Source organism: Marmota monax, unplaced genomic scaffold, assembly GCF_021218885.2.
Source record: "Marmota monax isolate L192 unplaced genomic scaffold, Marmota_monax_Labrador192_F-V1.1 WCK01_AAM20220418_F8-fsc00081, whole genome shotgun sequence".
NCBI lineage: Eukaryota > Metazoa > Chordata > Mammalia > Rodentia > Sciuridae > Marmota > Marmota monax.
The window spans coordinates 6,536,624-6,558,081 of record NW_026695234.1 but is presented as its reverse complement, the minus strand read 5'-3'; the positions used below and the strand labels follow the sequence as shown (position 1 = coordinate 6,558,081).

Sequence of the window (21,458 nt, the reverse complement as noted above, 5' to 3'; positions counted from 1 at the left end):
GAGGGACTGGGGAAATGAAGGCTGTGCAAGATGTCAAGAGAATTCTGGCAGCAGGCAAAGTCCCTTACCCTCCTCTACTAATGATGACTTCTGTTTCAGACTACCTGAAGCTTGACAGAGCTGAGCTAATGAAATGAATACACACACATATTTGTTTCAGTAACATAAATGACAAATGAACTGGGGATGATGAATGATGTGAGGGAACACACTCCAGAAACAGCGATCATGAAAGCTGATTTCAGGAGCACGTTCTAAAAACTTCTCTTTTCTGTCTTTACTTCAGATTTTTTTGAGAGAAAGCAAGTGTTATTTTCCTCCTCAAATTCAACTCCTATGCTGTCAATATTTTTGAATAACAGACACATTTCTGATTCATTCAGAAAGCTGTGTTCTTCAAGCAGTGAATACAATGTTTCTACACAAAACCCATTCTCTGTCATCAGAGCAATAACATCCCAGGTTCAGGTATTTCATGATTTTTTCAGAAGCTCAGGTTGAGAAGAGACTGATCCCAAGGTCAGTCGGGCACAGTAACTTCAGAGGAACAGTTCTGATGGAGTTGTTCATTTTAGAAGCACTGATGGTAACACTTGTGCTTGATTTTATTTTTATTAGCAATCACATTCAAACTCAAGACAGCCTCACATTATACTCTCCCATTAAACTCTTCAAACAGAATTAGTTCCCCACCTGGATAGATTCCATCTTGTGTTAATTTTTTTTTCACACCTTAGAATTTTTTTAAAAATTTAAATTACATACTTCTAGGAATGGAAAGTCTGAACAGACCCCTCTTCTGTCCCATGTTGGACTTCACTCTTATACCTCAGAAGAACAAATACACATACTGTTCTTTTATCATTTTCTCCAGAAAAAGAAAGAAAGAAATTCAATAACCTATCTAGATGATCCATTTTCAGTGGTTATGGACTTGGAAAGTTTCTCTTTTCCCTTGAAGACTAACTTGAATCTCTTTGTGTTACATATTTGTACAGTCACCCCACAAAGACATGCTGAGTTTAAACAAATGCCCCACCTTACACAATCTGTCACTCATAAAGCATTCATTTGTTTCCAATTCAAACTGCCTTTGGCCACAGAAACCTTGAAACACTTTATCAAGAGTGTTCACATAAAAACAGACAGCAGACAGATTTCTAGCAGGCAAGGCCTTGACAATGATTGTAGGCAGGGTGGATATCACATAAACAGAGCTGAGGGCCAATGTAGTCTCCCTTTAGTAACAAGTGTAAACAGAATATAAGGTCTGTGACAAAGGCTGACATGGAAATGTGCTGATCCTCATGTTTCCCTGGAAAAGTAACTCCCAAGGGACACCTAGAATTAAACAAAGATCCTCAAAGGACATAAGCTAAACATAAAAGACCCCCACGAGGGCTGAACAATGCAGTGTCAGACTGGAAGGGCAGGAAAGATGGAGATGAGGAGAAGTCATAAAGCATCTGTTGGGCACAAGGTTAGAACCCAGAGTTACAAAAAGGAAATTTACGGCGGAGGGTGGGGGTGGGGGTGGGGGGGCGGCGGTGGAGGCCAAAATCCCTCGAAGTGTGCTTCAGTGTGTGCCAGCCACACAGGTCCTGAGAGATTTTCATTTGAAAAAGACTATCTGTGTCATGAGAGTTTTAGTTGAGAATCTTCATTCTTGTTACTCCTAACAGCTACTTTTGCTCAATTATTCACAGCCATTTATAAAAGCTTATCTTTCTTCTTCCAGAGTTCCAACGTGGCACTAATTAAGTCCCAGTCTGCTCAGAGTTCACCTGTCTCTGCTGATTACATGATGTCAAAACGGGTAACTAGTACATAAATACACTGCATCCTGCTTGCAGTGTGCACTGGTTGCGAGATTTCATAAAAACATGCCATAAAGTGGATCTCCTTAGACTGTATCAACTACTCAACCTTCCCAATTAAGATTGCTTTTCACTGTCCCCCTGAAAAGACTCGAATAAAATATGCTTGAGCAATTGATGGTAACTTTGAAAGTGCGGCCTATCAGCATGTGGACAGCTTCAGAATGGAGTGGCTAAGATTTTTTGTCATCAAGGTATTCACAGAAGACAATCATCATCTTCTTACTCTACCAAAGTATCATCTCCTTTGTTTTCAAGCTCACTTGGGTTTGATGAAGTTTTCCTAGTCAGGAAAGTTAAACTCATTTTTATTTCTTCAAGAGAATGAATTCTAAATGTTAACAGAGAGTTAGCAAAAGATTTTGCTATCCAAACACTCAAAGAATGACTTCTCAAGCACATCACTCAAAAGGATGCTGCCTCCCTGCTCTACCATGCACAAGGGATGTATCTTCCTCCATATCCAGCCTGTTGTTCAATGGTAACATGATATGAAGTGCTTACTCTTTTGAAGGTGATAAATTATTAAAGATCAAGTTTACTGAATTACTATAAATATTACTATAAATCCTTTTATTTCCAATTGACCTTCTGAGGGCTTCACTTCCTTGAAGCTCTCAAATTCAATTTATCTATGAGTCAATATCTAGAGTCATGGGAATCAGCTGCAGACAATAAAAAAGGTCTGCAAGATAATTGGAAAGAAGAATCTAGCATTGCTTCAAGGCCCAGTAGAGAACCTTTGCCCTGTGCAATACTTAGTGCAAGGAGCTGAGAAGATGTGAGTTCAGGATGACAGATGGCTTCTACTTAAAGATAGTCACCATCAATGGGAGACTAGTCAGAAGGGGCCTGTCCACGAACCTCAAGGAGCTCACACTGTCATGTGGCTACTCACCGATGCTGATCAGGTACCAGGTGAGGAGGCCAGACCCGGGAACGGAAAGGCTGCTGTCCTAGCTGCCGTTGTAGGTCCGGTGGGATCTCAGCTGTAGGGTTGGTCATGGCCAGTGTATGTCTTTTGGACCTATTTGCCAAGTACCTGCAACAAGCAGGAGCACATTTCATAGTAAAAAAGACAGACAGGAATACTCCTCCATCAGAAGCATAGAAGTTAATCCAAAGCACTCAAAGAAATAGTGCCAGAGCTCAAAAGGTGCTCCACAAAAAACAGACTCCTGAGTCGATGACTAACTGGCCAACAAAAGTTGGCTTAATATTGAAGTTTGAACTTAAGAGTACTCAGTGAAGAGAAGCGAGAAAGCAGATCTAGCTTGCAAAGATAGGAAGATCAACTTTCCTTATTTAATTCCATTCAATAGAAGAATTTATTTTCTACATGTTAATTTCATTCCTCTTTTCCCTCCAAATTTCTGAAATACAAGTCAGAGAAAATGAGCCCTAAGGCCTCTTCTTAGAGATGAGCCAAGGAGGATATGTTTCTTGGTCCTACAGACCCCAGGTTTTGAGGATGTTCTTCCTAGAGTTCATAGAAAACAGACTCTTCTATTTAGGGATGAATTTCAGAACTACCTCTTCCCTCATGATCTGGGTTTAATCATTGGAGAAGAAAAACTGGACCCGTATTCTGAAGAAGATGAAGTAATGAAGCCATGTGGAGTGTTTAGAATTGTTTTTAAGGGGAGAGGAAAGGCAAGGCAGAAAATCCAAAGGGTTTCAAAAGCTCAAGAATTACAAGCTGATGACTTTTTCTCTGAAGACTTTCTAGACACACACTTTGGCAGCACCACCCACAAGATACCAGTCCCCTCTGTCTGGTGGATGGCTTCCACACCACTGCAGTTCTTCTTGGGTACGAAAAAGAGAAGTTCTATTCCTTTCCATTCTATCAAAGCCAATGGAAATTAATCCTTAAAATGCTAGTCTAAAAGAAGAAGGTGGGGCTGAAGAAGTAAAGTCCAAGAACAAAGAAGCTAAAATAAAATATTGCTGTCCCTTTTAAGATTGGAAGGCAGTGAACCTCTTCATTCCTCATCTCTTCATGACACCAGCAGGGCTCGTCTGCAACCTTACATACCCCGTTATCAGCAAACTACAGAAATAACAGCATCGAGGGGAAAAAGTCATCACATTTTTCCTTCTATTGATTAAACTGCAGAAGAAGCTGGCCCACCTAACAACTCAGTTCAATTTGGTTTTCTTTCCACATGGGACCAGCTTCATTTTGAACAGCAGCTCTCATATGGAGCTCCTGGTAGTGGGAAGAGAGTCCTGGCCAGCAACCATCAGGTTCTGAAAAACCGGTCTTGTTTCATTCTTATCTACCTTGCCCATTTCAACTAAAGTCAGTTAACAGACTATAATTAGCAGTATGTAAACTTGCTAAAGAGTAAGCCATCAGTGATTTAATATCCATTTGATAAAGACACCCGAAGTTTCCCCAAGAACCCACGAAAACCATTTTATTTCAACTTTCCTCAAGGGAAAACATATAATCTTGAAGAACACCTGGATTTCTGGGAAAATACATGCTGGATTCTGGTGAAACCCCTCCCCGGAAAATAAGAAAGACAACTCCCACCAGGGGACATGCATGGAGCTGAGGACCCGGGCTAATGGGACTGAGGTCAAATGAACAGTACAGCATGCCTGATGGTCACTGCCGTCTCTGTGAATTAGACATCTCTCAACAAGGTTCTGCAAACAATGGATATTTGCATCTGTCCCTGGCCCAAATCCCATATATTTTTTTCAATATCTCTTTGTTGGTACAAGGGAGTGGAAGAAACACACAGCAAACAGTACAAGAGGTATTCATTCATTCTCCTGGAAAGGAAGAGTCCATGCCAGAGGTCCATGGCCAGACTAGCTAGGATCACTGTCATCCCAAATCTCCAATTCCTTTTCAGTAAACAGTTCTTGGCAGGTAGGAGCAGGCTTTGTGCCTTGTGAATACTATCAGAGTTGCAAATATGAAGGCAGGGGACAAGGAAGGAGGGAGGGAGGAGAGAAAAAGTTCTTATGGTTATTGCTGTCACTTAGGGGACTTCCAATGGTGCTTACAGAAATGAAATTTTCTGGGTAGTCTTCTGTTACTTCCATGTGGGGAGGAACATGCCATCTGGCTTGAGCAAAGAGACCACACAAATGTTGAAGCTGCACTGTACCACCTCCTTGGGCAGAGGTGACCTTTCGTTGGTTGCAGGGGGAGCCTGCCCAAGGACGTTCTGCAAGCACTGCCAGATGTCACATTACCTCTGCACAGCTTCCTGATCTGGCTCCCCATCTGAGCTCTCCTCGTCCACAGGGGTTACTGCTGGCACTGCCTGAAGAGAGACAGGAAGGAAAAGCTCAAGATGTCAGCTTATTCTCTAATGTTTCTAGATATTCTAGTACTCGGGTTTGGAGCAAGATTTTCTGTTAACTTCCTCATTAATGATACTCTTCTAGGACACCTGGGTTACATGGAACTTTGATATACCATTTTCCCATTTTTACCTTGCTCAGGTGATATCAATTCAGATTTCTTCCTCTTACTCTTCATTCATTGATTCATTTATTCAACAAATAGCTGAATGCCTACTATATTACGGAATAAAACGTGAGATTTACAGACAAGAGTCCTTGACCTCATTTTACAGTCTAGTGGAAGACAGAGACAAACAAACAATTAAAAAACATGACCAAGTTCTCCACACTCAACAGAAGGGGGTCCTTGAGAATCATGGAAGGCTTTCTGGAGGAGGTAACCTTAGACCTAAAGGATATACAGGACCTAACTAAGAAAAGAGGAAAAGTCTTCTAGACTGAGAGAAAAGAGAAAGCCTGAGCTGTTAGACAGCCTGAAAACAGAGAAGAAAACTATTTACCTAGCAAGTCTAGGAACTGACCTGTTGTTTCATATTAACGTCATTTCCAGTGTTTCGATGTCTTAACTCCAGAAAAGCATAATGATGTTTTTAGAGAACATTTTTGTATATAACATATAATTGTGTAGTTGTGATTCAATGCCCTAAAATAGCTGTTACCCACCAAAACATGCAAGTGAAATGAAAACCACTACAACGCATGACTGTAGTCCTATCTCCATCTGCCTGAGGACTGGAATGCTGCGTGCCTTAGCCACTAGAGCAAAACTCATGTTCATTTACCACAAAAGAACATTTTTTAAAAATGGAAGATAATTACAAAACAAAAAACTTGTTGAAAAATTTCCATCATTTGAATGCTTCCAGGGTTTCCAGATCCTTTATGATAATTCTGTAAGGGCAAAGTGAACAATCAGGCAGGAAGGGACTATAGCTGAGACAGGGGAGGGACACTGTCACCAGTAGCAATGACCTTGAATACTACACAAAGAAGTTTATTTTGAGAAGGGCAGTGGTGAATCACTAAAGAACTTAAGCAGGAGCATGATGTCATAAGATTTGTACTTGAAAAATTAGCTCTCTTTAGTTGCAGGGTAAAAAGGGCTGGTGGCAGGGAGCAGGAGATGACTGGAAGCAAGGAAGCCAGTTAGGAGGCCACCATGTTAATCAAGGCAATGGGTGACAATGATCTGAATTAAGAAAAGGGTGGCGAACAGAAGGAGAAGATCTTTAATTCACAGCATTAGACAACTGATTTAACAGAGAGAATAAGGGAAAGAAAAGAGTTAAAGAGAAAATCCATGTTCCTAGCCTGTGTAACCAACCAAGAGAACGACAGTGTCATTTACTGTCATGCAAGGGGAGGGAGAGGTTTCACAGATTCGTGGTAAGTTCATTTGGGGACATGCTCACTAAAATTTAGGTACTTGTGAGATAATGAACTATAGCTATCCACAGGCAATCATACACACAGATGTTTAGAACTCAGAAGAGCGTTCTGGGTGGAGAATCAAATGGCAACTGAAATTATGGGAGTAAACAAAATCATGCAGAGGGTATGTCAAGTGAGATGGGAACAGGGTCTAAGATAAAACTCTGGAGGTTTTGTCAACTTCAAGGAACAAGCAGAAAGGAAATCTGAAAAGGAGGGGTAGGAGGAAAACAAAGAGTGTGCTGGCACAAAAGCCAAAAAAAGAAAATAGTTCAAGGGAAAAAATGGTCAACAGTGACTAATGGAGTTGGGACATCCAAAAAGATAAAGATTAAAAATGCCCACTGGATTTATCAACAAGAGCTTGTTAGTGACCTTGGCAGAAACAGTTCTAGTGGACAAAGTGTTATCCCACCCCAAAAAAGCTGTCCCTGACCCCTTCCTAGCCAATATTGATCCTGCCCTGCATATCTCTGCCCTCTAATAATCCATGTTATTCACTTTGGCACCTATTCACACATGGTCTGTTACTATTGTTCAGATACTTCACATAGGTTCATCTTGTTTTCCCATATCATAAACTCACTACATCAACAACTATGATATATAATTCTTTTGTTTTCTTGACTGCAGTGATAACTGAAAGTTTGGTAAATGGACTTATACCAGTCTATAAAGTATTTTGTTACCAATCCATGATAAGGAAAGTATAGATATAAACAGTAAGTATAAACAGTAAGTTGCTAGAGACTTTATAACAATTAATGGTATAATTTTGTCTACTGAATTAAATTTAAAAATCAGCCCTGTATTTGTTATGTTTTTAAATTTTCATTTTTCTAGTGATTCACTTTTACTGTATTTTACAAAGATATCAGTGGACAATGGATTGAAGAATTTAAAAAAAAAGGTTCTGAGTAGAAATGAAATGATCTGGTGAATTATCAAGTTCAATTATTATTGAGCTAGGTGTGGTAGCACACGCCTATAATCCCAGTGGCTTGGGAGGCTGAGGCTGAAACAGGAGGATCTCAAGTTCAAAGCCAGCCTCAGCAACTTAGCAAGGTCCTAAGCAACTCAATGAGACCCTGTCTCTAAATAAAATACAATAAAAGGGCTGGGGATGTTGCTCAGTGGTTAAGCACCACTGGGTTCAATCCCTGGTACAAAAAAGTCCCCAGCTACAGACAGTTTGAGAAGCATTACCCTAAAATGTCACTTAAGCACTATGAATATAGTTAGTACCCAATCTTATTGTATGATGAAAATGAATAAATGAATGAATGAATGACCTATGAGAGAAAAATAACCAGATATAAACTGAACTCAGAGGAGAAAAAAAAAATCTTTGAATGTGGTTGTCACAGAAAGAGTGTGGCTGGTTACAGTGGTACATGCCTGTGATCCCAGTTACTCTAGAGGCTGAGACTGGAGGATTGGAAATTGGAAACCAGCCTGGGCGACTATAAAGAGGGCTGGGGGTGTAGCTCAATGGTAGAGCACTTGCCTAGCATGTGTAAGGCCCTGAGTTCAATCCCCAGTAGTACCCCCCGCAGACAAAAAACAGTGTGATTGAGAGATACCAATTGACTAGGCCAAAGCTGAATAATCAAATAATCGAGGTTCTAGCAAAATTTGAGATGATGCTGATCAAAAGAAAAAAGGAAGTTGAGATGGCAATTTTGGAAACCTGTCTAAAAAAGCAATTAATTTGGGCTGGAGTTGTGGCTCAGTGGTAAAGCACTTGCCTGGCATGTGTGAGGCACTGGGTTCGATCCTCAGCACTGCATGTAAATAAATAAAAGATCCAGGTTTAAATTTTTTTTTTTTAAAAAAGCAATTAATTCCAAAGAGTGCTGTTTATTTCAATTGCCTTCTGTCCATCAGGGGAAAGTTGTCTGTGAGAAGCCTCTAAGCTGCAGGAATAAGGCCATATTTAACATGGGTGGCTGTAAGCAGCTGTTGAGGAAGAGCCTTTCCAGGAGCAGGGTTCTGAGTAGAAATGAAATGATCTGGTGAATTACCAAGAATAAATACTGGAAAAGTCTACTAGACTGAAGAAAATGGGAATATACTGAGCATCAAAATTTTGGAGAAAAGAAGGAATTCAGACATTTAGGTGGGCCGTGGGTTCCCAACCTCAGGCAAACAACCTTCTTATCAAAAGCCTCTGAGAAAATCAGCTGGGTTCTGTATTGCTACTTACTGGTGTCATGGTGACAAGTGGGGAGGGTCCCCGTGGGCGCTTCAGCAGCTGCTGGGCATGCAGTTGGATGTTGGCTCCTCCATCTGATGCCCTCCGGCCAAGGGGGCCCATTCCATTCAGCAGCTGTAGGGTGGGTGGCTGTAACAGAGACTGCTCCTACAAGGAGAAGAGTGGGCAGGATTGACTCGTAAAATAGGGGGAAAGAGGGGCAAAAACAGCAGAATTCCAGTCCACTTAAATTACAGGGTTCTTTTTTGCTCTTCTTTTTCTTTTTATTTATTTATTTATTTCATACATGACAATAGTGGAATGCATTACATTCATGATTCTTTAATCATGATGTAGACTACAGAAATCCTCCCTTTCTCACCCAAATTGCTTTACAAAGGAGATCATACTTTTCTACAAGGAAATCCTCAAATCCTCAAAGTCTCTCAGGAGTTCATTTATTTTCCTGGGGCAATACCTCTCCCACACCAAAAGTACCTTATACTCAAGCTGCCCGGTTGGTTGCAAATTTTGCATGGGCAACAGATTGTGCATGAAGTTCATGTTAGGGGCCACCTGCAGGAATGGAGCCTGAGGAGTGACTCCAGGAAAGCCAGGAAGGAGCTTCTGCAGATCTTCCATAACTTCCGTGCTGACAGAAAACAGGAAGACAGAGAAATGTGGTTAACATTCTTTCTCAGAGGTACTTAAATCCCCAAATTGATGATACTGTTATTTAATAGTTTATTTTATTTTTTACTTTTCTCCTCAATTTCTATTCCAAGAGTCCAAAGCAAAGCAGAAGCCTAATGTGTGAATTTGATTCTGACATTTTACTTCCTGGGATTGGGGACCGCTATTTTTCATTGACCACTCAGTAAAACCAACAGCTCTGAGTCAAGAGGAAACACTGGCACGAGTCCAGGTCAGGTTTTAAAAGCTCGGAGGTGAACAGCAAGTTTCTGGGGAACATGAGCCACTGCTAAGACAATGGTTGCCTGAAGTAGCAACTGATTCACCAGGGAAAGAATGCAATTGCTCCTGTCAGTGCTGACAGGACAGATAAGTACTGGATGTACAGGGCTGTCATGCTGCAACAGTAGGTTCTACAGCAGACTTTAAAATAAGAGACCTTTGCACTAACAGCGACCCAGGACTCCACCCCTTTGAAGCTGACACACTGTGTGGGGACAGAATGTTCCCCTTATTGCCTGTTTGATCATCGGCCGAGAACAAGAAACATAAAGCAAGCAAATCAGCAGGCATGGGAGTTTTGGAAATTCACTTAGAGAAAAGAGATATTTATAAGAAAACCAGCTTTGCCCCTAGTTGAACTCTCAGAACTCTTGCTACAACCTTCTCTTTCCTACTCAGCAAAGAAAATATTCATAAAAGAAGTAGGCTATTTTTAATGTTGAGAGTTCTCAATTTGAGAACAAAAATGGAGTGAGCTGGCTGGCCTTCAGTCCTTTTCCCCAGAGTGAGGGCATCAGGGAACACTAGGAAAGACAGCTTTGGGAAAACACTTTGAGAAATTGGTGTGTTTCTGAATTCTTGTTCACTTACATATAAAAATAAGTCAGTCCAGATATATATCACATCACTTGTTCTCCCTTCCTAGACGAGTCTTGCACTATAACATGTGGCAAATGTTTCTAAAAGCTGTCAAATTTAGATGAATTTTAAGAGGTATTTCTGTGTAACCTAGATTCAAAGACCTCAATCTTTGTGGGCAAAGGTACCATCACACTCCTCACCAAAGTACTGTGATTAACTGGCATGATGATTGCTAACAGCCCACTAGAGCCCCACGGATACTGCGCAATTTTTAAATTAAATCCATGTTGATCTACCAGGATGTGTTAAGGGTTAAAACTTATCTTAGCCACTTAATTTAGATCTCATCTGGGAGACAGCATAAAGTAGAAAAAACGTGCCATGAAAAAGCCAGGTAGGAATCCTCTGCCCTGGTGCTTGGCAGGGCTGTTGCCCAGACACTCACCGTGGGTCAGCCACACCCACTGTGTGCCTCCTCATTGACAAATAGCGGACAAGTGCTTCAGGGGAAGGCTCTTCACCCTCATCGCTGTCCAAGTTCACTGCCCCATCCGGCTGAGGCGGGAGGGAAACACACCCAATTAGAAATAGGAAGGAAGGAAAGGAAATGCAGATATGGGAAAGAAAGTGGTTTCATTGGCAACTATCAGAGGATGCTACTTGCCTCCACAATTTGGTTCTCTGGGTTGATCAGCTGCACCTGGGGAACGCTGATGTTCATAGCGGTACCTGCCTGCTCCGCCTGTAAAGTAGTACATAAGTATACACAAATACCTTAAACATTAGAGGGAAATAATGATAGCTTTTCAAAGTAGTCCTGACTGCTAAAGTCTTTGGTTCCTCTGCCCTTAGAAGTCACAATAAGTAAGCATTCTTTAGAGAGGACAGTATCCCAGTGATTGGCTATTTCTTAAAAAAAAAAAAGAAAGAAAGAAAAGAAGAAAGCAATCATTGTTACCATCCATCCTCTCTGTCAAAGAAAGGTTCAAGTCTTGATTGGTCTCTGACAAAGGAAGAGATGATAGAAGTATGGAAGAATAGGAAACTCCTTTGACTTGGGGTTGGTGAGCAGCAGCTAACCCTTACCCCCTGGTGTTACGTGTCCTGAACTAGATCACTGGAGACATTGCCCACCTGGATATTGACTGGTGCTTGAAATGCCATGGCTCGGGGCATGCTAGGAAGTGCTCCGAGACGCAGGGTTTTATGTCTCTTATGTCGATCACACAGCAGGCTGTAGATTGCACTATAGTGATCATAGGCATCTGATCTTAATGACTACCAAGAGAGAAGGGGGGAAAAAAGTAAAAAACCCTGATGAAATGGCATGTCAATGACCAAAACCCTTTCAATAATAACATCAGAAGACCAAAGCACCTTCTTTCCTTCCTTCCCAGGCCCAGGAGGGGCAGAGGAAGAGAAAAAGGAGGAAAGCAAAGAGACCCAAGTTCTCAGGAAGGAGAAAGAATAGAAAATGCAGGATAGAGGAAGGACTACTACACCTCACTTTGTTCTCCACTCCTTCCTAGATACCTGTAGTGTCCGCTCTTTGTCTAGTCCCATGTCCTCCATGGCCAAGAGGACATCCTCATTCAGAGGGTCCATCTGCCTTTCTTCCTTCAGTTGCTGGCATTCAGCTATTAACTGTAACATGAAAAGATGCAAGCAGTCAAATCCCCAATTAATCACCTCCATGTGGCATATCATATACAATGACCAAGCTGTTCCATGCACCCTAGCTGAGGGTGTTTTGGCCTCGGAGTCTAAGCAAGACAGCTCTGGTGAATGGCTATGAGCAGATACGATCCCCCTGTTTCCTGAGCTCCTTGGGGTACCTCGGATAGTCACAATGGTTTTGAAAAGATAGGCTACAGAAACCACTGAGCACACTAAGATAAGAGAAAGGAGACATCCCTATGGTAAGAGAGCTCTCGAACTGTGGGCTGTAGTATCTTGAAAGCCAAAAACAAACTAAAATTTGGGAAAAAAACAGTAGGGAACCAGTCTCACCATTCTCCAGCAGTTTAGCTGATTTTTACAGTCTTTGTTTTCTTCCCTTGCTACTTTAATATTACCCAACAGTTTGTACCTTGTGCCTACCCATCTTTTCAGGTATTGTCCAGATTACAATCACATGCAAAAGAGACTGCTGTAGCTCTAAGAGGAGATCACCAAGGCAAGAGATGGCCAGCTCACCCTGTCGAAGTTGGGGTCAGCATCTCCTATCTTCATCCACTTGTGCTTACATATCTGTTCCATAGAGAGGCGCTTATTTGGGTCTAACACCAACATGTGACGGATCAAGTGCTCACATTCTGTAACAGACAAACAGCCTGCCTTCAGTCTCTGGTGAGGGCAGGTACCAGTGGATCTGAGCAACTTACAGGCAAGACCAGCAGGTAGCTTCTTAAGCTCCTTGCTTTTCATTTTGTCTCTCTTTTTCTTTGATTCTTACCTATCACACTTCTTTCTCCAGAAAGGGGTGGGCAAAGCAGAGACAGGTGAAGATGTGACAGAAGGCAAATGCTTTCACTGAAAGTCTGACCAGAAAAATCTGGGGATAATCCACGGATTTAATTTATTCATATTAAGTATGGCCCCATTTAATACAATTAATGGAGAGAAGAATATCCTCTAAAGAGATTTAGTTTCTCTCAAGGTTCTCAAAATATTCAGTTCTATCTTCCATATGTATTTTATTAGGTACATTTTAATGATTTGGGTTTTGCTGTACAATATGACTCTTCAAAACTCAGGGAATTTGACATTTATGATGGTATAAGGTATATATGGAGAGAGGAACAGGCAGAGACAACCTCTTCACCATACGCTGGGATTCAGCTAGGCTTATGTAGAATTTTTTCCAAGGTTATGTAAACATTCACAGGTACAAAAACGAAGCTGTGAGTGAGCGATTCAGATCAACAGATATTTTTCTCTGGGAACACATACTATAGGTTACACTGCAGAAAAAAACAATAGGTTAAAAAAATCAAGAAACCTATATTCAGATTTCAAAACCATCTCTATTTCTCATTTTTCTCATCTGCAAATTGGAGCTACTGAAGATCATGTGGCAGTAGCAGTCATGACAAAGGTTGCAGGTGATAATACAGTAGCAGTATTAACACATTCTTCTAAGCATTTTACGTTATTATTATCTCATTGGATCCTACAGCAATCCTAAGAGGAATGTATTATCATCATCCCCATTTTAGAAATGGTAAAAATTAGGCAGAGAGAAGAGCTGATAGTGGATCCAAATCCCTGAACCATTAATTCAACATCTTCATCCAAGCCACCATTACAGTGTATTTAGACACCTGCAAATCTCTTCACTGGTCTTTTCTGCTTCCAGGCTTGATCCATAGAGAAGCAAATGGAATTTTTCTGAAGCATAAATCTGGGCCTATTGTTACCTTGCATATAACTCCACAATCTCTTCCCTTAATCCTCAGAATGAAAATCCAAAGTCCTGGGCCTCTGAGGCCCCTGCCTAGTCTTTGCACATGCTCTGCACACTCCCATCCACTGGCTTCTACATTTGCTCCCTTCTTTAGCTCGAATGGTTACTTCTCAGATCTTCTCGTGTCATTCAGGTAAAAGCTTAAATGTGAGTTCCTTGGAAAGCTCATCCCTTACCACCTACTCTAAAGCAGGCTGCCAGTCACTCTTTATTACATTTCATGAATTTTCTTCACACGAATGATTTGTGAACTTGTCTTGTTTATATATTTACTTGTTTATGTCTCTCCTACCACAATATAAGTCATTTTCACTACCATGGCCATATTGAATCTCCAATACCAAAAAATAGTTATTACACTTACTAGGAGAGTTCAATAAATATCTACTGAATACACAAATAAGTATTTATTGTATTTAATTCTGACCCTAATCAAATAAGACTTTATTTGTGGAAATGTTTTATATTTCACTGAATCTTTACAACAACTTTATATCAGACACTCTCATTAGCCACATCTATAAATGAAGAAGAAACATGATTTTGAAAAGTTAATGTACTCAATGTTGTAAAGTAATGTGAAGCTGTGCTCCTGATTACTGTGTTATACATTTTTAGGTTGATATACATTCTGGTTGATCTATTTTTCCAGGGAAAATTCAACTCTGCAATTTCCACAGCATTTGGCAAACACCATGCTATACCACTCTTAATTTTTAATATTCTCTAGCTTTAAAATACAAAGAAGTTCCTAAATCAAAATTACTTTATATCAGGTACCAATTTGTTCTTGTGGTATGATTAAAAGTACATTCACATGTAGAGATCCAAAAGACTACAGTTTCTGTATCCCTCTAAAACAAGAGTAAATGTCATCTAAAATGTTAAAGCTTCATTAAAATTATGTTTTCAGAGTAGCAAGGCTAGATTGCACAACTGTAGCTTCACTGACAGACATGTCTATGGTCTGTAATTACACAAGGAAAAAAAAAAGTCCTTCATTTAGAAAGTTGCTAAAGCTAATGACCCCTCCATAGGGAGAAGGCCAGGCCTTCTTTGAAAGTTAGGAAGTTGTTGTCAAGGCCTCTAGATGGCACTCGTTTGTTTTCCTTTGATCTCCACACACACTAGTGCTTAAAATGAGATGACCAAGGCCAAATGACATTCGGATACAAGCTTGGGTTAAAACAGGGATTTTATTTTTTTTTCAAGGCGATTTCCTTAAAAACAAAGCAAAACAAAAAATACTGCCACAAGTCCTAATGAAAATCAATCTATCTATCTTTCTATCTATTTATCTATCTATATATCTCATTCAATTTGAGGACCTTGAAACCTCTATTTAGTTGTCCTTAATCATCATTTGGCTTGGATACCTTTGAAAATGACCAGAAAATTCTGCCCAAGAAATTATACACAGAAACCATCATGTAATTTTTCACTGTTCAAAACGCTAAAGAAGCTTGCTATAGTTTCCCTAAATGTCTACAGGTCCCAGAGCAAGAACTGCTGGTTACGATGCCAATGCCTCAAGGACAAGAGCTTTTATCTTGTCTGCCCTACATAATATCCAAAGGAACAAAAATCTAACACTTCTCATCTGCTGCACAGATGGTAAAATATGACAAAATGCAGAATGTTCGAGTAGCATCATCAATTCGTACTTTCTCTGTGTTATACAGCTCATGAAATTATTAAAGAAGATTTGAATATACTGTTCTATATAAACTATGGAAAGAGGATGAAAATGAAGGGAATAAATGTTCCTGAACCTAAAAACACAGCCAACCACAGGATAGTCAATTTGAAAGAGTGCAAAGATGATGGGTCCTCAGATCAAAGCGTGTAAAACATCAGCTTTTCAGATGCCAACAAGTACTCTATTTTAATGTCTAAAATGGTCCCATCACTTGTTCCCTCCCAAAGGCCAGAGCCTTTGATGCTAAATGAAACTGAAGTACTCTGGGCAATGAAGGAATATGCTGCTCTGCTTGTGTGTGCCAGAAAAGCAGCTTCCCTTCGGAGGCTGCTTTCATCTGCTCTGTGCGAGACGCCAAGCGGTCTCTGCAGTGAAAATCACTGTGGGCCCATGAAACTTGATACGCCAACATAATGTTAACTAGAGGATGCCCAGAGCAGGCGAGCCCCGCTGTGCTGACAGGCATGATGACTGTGAGGAGAGCGAGCTCCTGTAATGGGCAGGGTCCTAAAATGGGAATGAAGATTGTCAGCGTGACTCCAGCTAAGAAGGAAACATCTTTTTTTTCTTTTTGTCTTTGATAATAAATCTCTAAAAGACGTTGAAAGTATTTGGCTTGAGGAGGGACAAAAATATTGAAGATGGTAAGGGATTAAAAACCAACTTTAAGTTCACCTAAGACAGTTTCACAGAAACTCTGCCTCAAGTTTCTAAGGTAGGAAAAGACAGAACTTAAGAAAGAATTTCCTGACTAAACTTTGAAAACATGCCACCTGAAGACAGGGTGAAGGCAGCGAGGCTGATTTATCTTGGAGAAGAGAAGGTGGGGGTAGGAAGGGGCATGCTGGGTGTCCTTCAATATCTGAAGGGTCATTTACAAAGATGACAACAAAGCAGATTTGTACTGTGCTAAGGGCTTGAATTTAGAATAATTAGGAAGTCACAGGTTCACTGTAGGAAGAATCTTTTTTTAAAAAAATATTTTTTTAGTTGTAGATGGACACAATAACTTTATTTTATTTCTATATGGTGCTGAAAAACCCAATGCCTTCCACATTCGAGGTGAGCACTCTACCACTGAGCTACAACCCCAGCCCAGGATGAATCTTTTTAATGATCAGGATCTAAGGAGGGGCCAGTCCAGCAGGCAAGGTCACACGTGTAGCACAACTAATTTTACTTATTTTATACATCAGTATTCTGGGTAAGATTTTACTTGAAAAAGTAAGTCCAGAAACAAATAGATAGGATGAACTCCTTGGACACACCACCACCAATTCCAAGTCATGGGACTGTGACAAGGGAACCATTTGTCCTATGAAGTAGTAGTAAGCTTACATTCACTAGAAATGTTTAATCAGAGATTGGCATTTGAGATGCCATTAGAAGGGCTCCTAGCCTTAGATCTGAGGAAGACTAAGAATCCTTCAAGGGTGGTCCCTGTGGCTTACAGAGGTGTGCATCCCCAGTGACTACCAAGATAGCTGACATGGAAGAGGCCCTAACAACTTCAATATCCTAAAATCCATAAGAATATAGGCATGCTTCACACTTTTAAGCTGAAATAACCAGAAAACTATCGTTTCACTTAAGATTCAGATGTGGCACTACATGGGGCCAAAAAGGTAACTAGATGGTTTTTAACGTCTCCCACAGGGGTACGTTCTCAGTGATCTTTTCTAAAGTTATACAGAATAATCTTCCCTTCACGTTAGTGGGTGACCACCTGAGGAGATCTCGCCTGCACTTGGGTAGAGCTGCCGCAATGAAGCAATAATATAAGAAACCTAAACAATTCTTGGCAACTAAATCTCTTCCAGAAACCCTGTGGACTTCACTTATAGCATAATGTTCCTTTAGCATGTTGAAAAAGTAAGAGTGAAAGATACACAGAAAACAATACACACAGGGAAGGAGGGAATGAAGGATTAGAGTAAATCATTCAAATTACTAACATTTATTTAGCACTTATATGATAGAGTGTTAAACTCTTTAAGTTAATTCACACACCAACCTCTATTACTATAATTTGCATTTTATAGACATAAAAACTAACAATCAGAGTTGAAAAACTTGATCAGATAATAAAAGGCAGAATCGGGATATAAATTCTAGTCAGAACTCCATAGAGTTCTTAACCTGTATAGTACCTAAAATACATTAATTACTTGTGTTTTAGGTAGTATATTTTTTTTAATTTATTTTTTTAATTGTAGTTGGACACAATATCTCTATTTTGTTTTTGTGTGGTGCTGAGATTCGAACCTAGGGCCTTGCACGTGATATGCGAGCACTCTACTGCTGAGCCACACCCTAGCCCCTAGGTAGCATATTTTTATAAGAATAAATCAAAACAGTTTAATTCCCACCTCTGACATATCAAACAGCATGTAATCTCGATAGGTATCACTCACAGGCTAACTTAGTACCAAATGGGCTAAGTCAATCGACGGTCAGAAAACTATGAACTAGCTAGAAAACAGCTTTGTGTGGGGAATAACAATTTGGATGAAATGAGAAGGCAGAGACATAAGAACAAAGGGCGTGTGGGTCATTCCACTAGTAATTTTACTAGTAAGAACTAAACAACATAGAAAAACCTTACTTCATATACTCTGGTGATTGCCAGGTAATGGAGACTATGATAGAGGGCTACCAACAACAGTCATCCCCAGTCAACAACTGCGGACAATGAAGAGGCTGAGGCAGAAATTTAAGGAACTGGATTATCAACATCTTCAGGCTCATCCTATGAAGGAGGGAAAGCCACCGTTCCTTAAACCCCTCATGCAATGCTAATGTATAGGACATGGCAAAGCCATCATTTTCAGCTCTGTGGCAGAGGAATGGTCTGAACTGAGTCATAGATTCTTTCTGGCCACATAAAACTACTTTGAGCTGGTAGAAACAGAAGCCATCTGTATGCCAGAAGGCAAAGGAAGAATGCAAGGAAGAAATAATTACTCAGGAAATTCATGCTTCTTACAGGTGGTGAGAGAAAGTATATAGTCTAGTTTCTCACAAGCACTTTCCTGTCAATACTAGGTAAGTTCAAAGGTAATTTCAGAGCAGTCGGCCCAACAGTTCTTTATTTTTGATAATTTTAGCACATTTTTAAATAATGTTTTTTTCTTAGCAATGAATTACTTTTAGAACAATTCAAGTTTCAAAGAGGGCTCTATTTTTCTAAATCCCAAAATCCAAAGAGGAAACAAATTAATTGGCTGTTAAATTTCTAAAACATCTGTTTCCATGGAAAATGAAGAACTTTATTTAAAAAATTGTAAACAGTTAAATAGCATTAAAGTCTTAACCATCTTAAGATGGTTAACAGTTAAATGGCATTAAAGTCTTATCCTTAGCCAAGGGTATTAGGCAATATGTTGCTTGCTTCTCTTTTCATTCATTCACATTGTCCAGCTCAAACATGGGAATGGGCAAGAACTGATAGTATCACAGCAGACAGAACATGACTGAATAGTCTGCAATGACACTCTCAGGACAGAACAGATGGCTTTGGCAAGTAAGAGTCTATCCCCTTACTTCATATTGTCTGGATTTACAAATGCTCGTGACTCACAGCTGCTTTTTAATTCTGTCTACCTTTTCTAAAAAGGAAAACCACACACAAAATATAATGTTTTTCTTCGTGAAAGGAAAATAAAAGTATGTCATAATATCCTGATACTTTCAGAATTATGGCTAAAGTAGTGTGACCATCTTGCAATGTCATGATCCCTACAGAAATAATTTAAAGGTAAATCAATAAAAATAGTGGGATTTTTGTTTGTTTATTTGTTTTTGGCCAAAATACCTTCTTTTGGTAAGAAGCTGGCCAGAGTTAGGAATCCTCACTCTGCCTGTGGAATGCACTCTAAAAATGACATTTTATTAATATGCCTAAGGGAACTCTTTCACTGTCAACTACCAACTAGGGTGAAATCTATTTCACATGGTCACTTTTTAAAAATCTAAACACTTAACAGACAAATGGTCTTCAAATAAGACATTGGTATGTATAAATAACACACACTGTGCCAGTTTATAGACACATTCAGCCTATATAAATGTTAAATATAATCATTCAAAATACAGGGGGTTTGTTGTTGTTGCAAAGAAATTTTGTAACATTAGATACTCCTAGAACAATAATGTTGTGGAAAAAACAAGTAAATGCAACATCAAAAGCAAGTGTTATAGAATCTTAATACTTTTACTTTATAAATTAAATTTTGTGGGCTGGGGATATGGCTCAAGCAGTAGCGCGCTCGCCTGGCATGCGTGCAGCCCAGGTTCAATCCTCAGCACCACATACAAACAAAGATGTTGTGTCCGCCAAAAACTAAAAAATAAATATTAAAAAAATTCTCTCTCTCTCTCTCAAAAAAAAATTAATTAGTTAATTAAATTTTGTTACACTATTGCTATAAGAAAGCATCTCTAAATATGAAGTTAAAGAATTGGTTATTTAAAGCAATAGTTAATGCCACAGTTTTACATACAATCAAACAAAACATATGACCTTGAAATTAACTGGAATGGAACTTAATTAATCTGAAATAGCAATTGTACTAAGATTTGACTCATAAAAATAAGCACTGAGATTAGTTCCTCTAACACAAGAAAATAGAGGGGAAAAATGTTGCTTTGAAATCATTTGCTTTCAGTTGTTCTGGATAGAAAAACAGAAGTCCCATACTAGAACATGTTGGCAAATTTCTAAAATGCTATTCCAACAGTGAGATAGTGATCATATTAGAAAGTGTAGCATTCTTGATTTTTTTTTTTTAAAAAAGTCAAGGACCTTCTTCACTTTTCTGCTTCTTTTTTCAACCAATAAGCATTTATTAATTACCAACTGTATGCCAGCGAAGAGTAGCATTTAGGCTGTACAGGAGCCTAAATTATTCGAATTAAATACAAATCTCCTCAAATAAATACAAATATATCACTGGTTTCTGTAATGTAATCAGAATATTCTGGAATAGAAAAAAAGTTCCTTACAGCTCTAAATCTTGTGAGACACTTTTGATGACTGAACATAGAGGCCACAGGGAGATGGATTGGAACAATTTAGCTAACAGAGATGCAGTTGGTAAGAAAAGTTTGTATTAGGAATCAATACACTGATGTTGAGAGGCTTCTTTCAACACAAGATAGACTATGAAGAAAATAGTGTTTGACCTACATGTCTATTTATTAGAAAAATAATACCTATTTCTTAAAAGTTTCCTTCTTTTTTTTTTCTTTTGGTGCTGGGGATCAAGCCCAGGACCTGGTACACACTAGGAGTTAATGCTCTACCACCAAGTTGTACCTGCAGCCCTCAATTTCCTTATTATCAGTCAGGTTTTTTTGGTGGTTGTGATGCTCCCATAATTAAGATTCAGAAATCAAGAGACCCTGCTTAAGGCTGGAGATGCCCACACTGAAATCCAGTCCAAGCTGAAAAGACCCTTGTTTGCTACACTACTGTGCTGAAGCCTGTCCATTTTGCTTCACATTTACCAAGACTTGCTGCTTACAGTAAAAGTGTTTTTTTCTAAGTCCTAACATCAATCATTATAGTAGAACAAAATTCTAGCTCAGTTTTACTCCAGAGTCCAACACCCAGTATTTGCTAGTAATTAGCACTTCCTTTGATAGATTATCCAGATGTACTTAGACAAAGATATCCATTCCAGGACTCTCTTGATACTTGGAATAATTTGCCAGATATGTATTTAGTGAGAACTAAAATACAATCAAAGATGGTTAGATGGTTTCTGAAGTCAAACTGTCATTGTTCAAATCTCAGCCCTGCCACTTATTAGATGTGTGATCTTAGGCATGTTAGTTAAACTTATCATGTTCTAATTTCTTGTTCATCAAATGACCCATCATATTACCTACTTTACATAATAG

The 21,458-nt window shown here is 39.5% G+C and overlaps 1 protein-coding gene across 7 annotated transcripts in view; it reads right to left on the bottom strand.

Annotated features, from left to right (window-relative positions):
- The window catches only part of Sik3 (SIK family kinase 3), a 243,456-nt gene that overhangs the window by 21,659 nt on the left and 200,339 nt on the right, over positions 1-21,458 (bottom strand). For 5 of the 7 annotated variants that reach the window (XM_046438715.2, XM_046438718.2, XM_046438720.2 and 2 more), the window contains 9 exons: positions 12,586-12,704; positions 11,923-12,033; positions 11,524-11,667; positions 11,054-11,131; positions 10,835-10,944; positions 9,331-9,484; positions 8,845-9,000; positions 5,094-5,164; positions 2,776-2,919 (listed from right to left, as the gene is read on the bottom strand). In XM_046438715.2, coding sequence (XP_046294671.1) covers positions 2,776-2,919; positions 5,094-5,164; positions 8,845-9,000; positions 9,331-9,484; positions 10,835-10,944; positions 11,054-11,131; positions 11,524-11,667; positions 11,923-12,033; positions 12,586-12,704 — 1,087 coding nt within the window. The remainder of the gene's footprint in view (positions 1-2,775; positions 2,920-5,093; positions 5,165-8,844; positions 9,001-9,330; positions 9,485-10,834; positions 10,945-11,053; positions 11,132-11,523; positions 11,668-11,922; positions 12,034-12,585; positions 12,705-21,458) is intronic. The other 2 variants (XM_046438716.2, XM_046438717.2) reach the window with 2 other exon arrangements.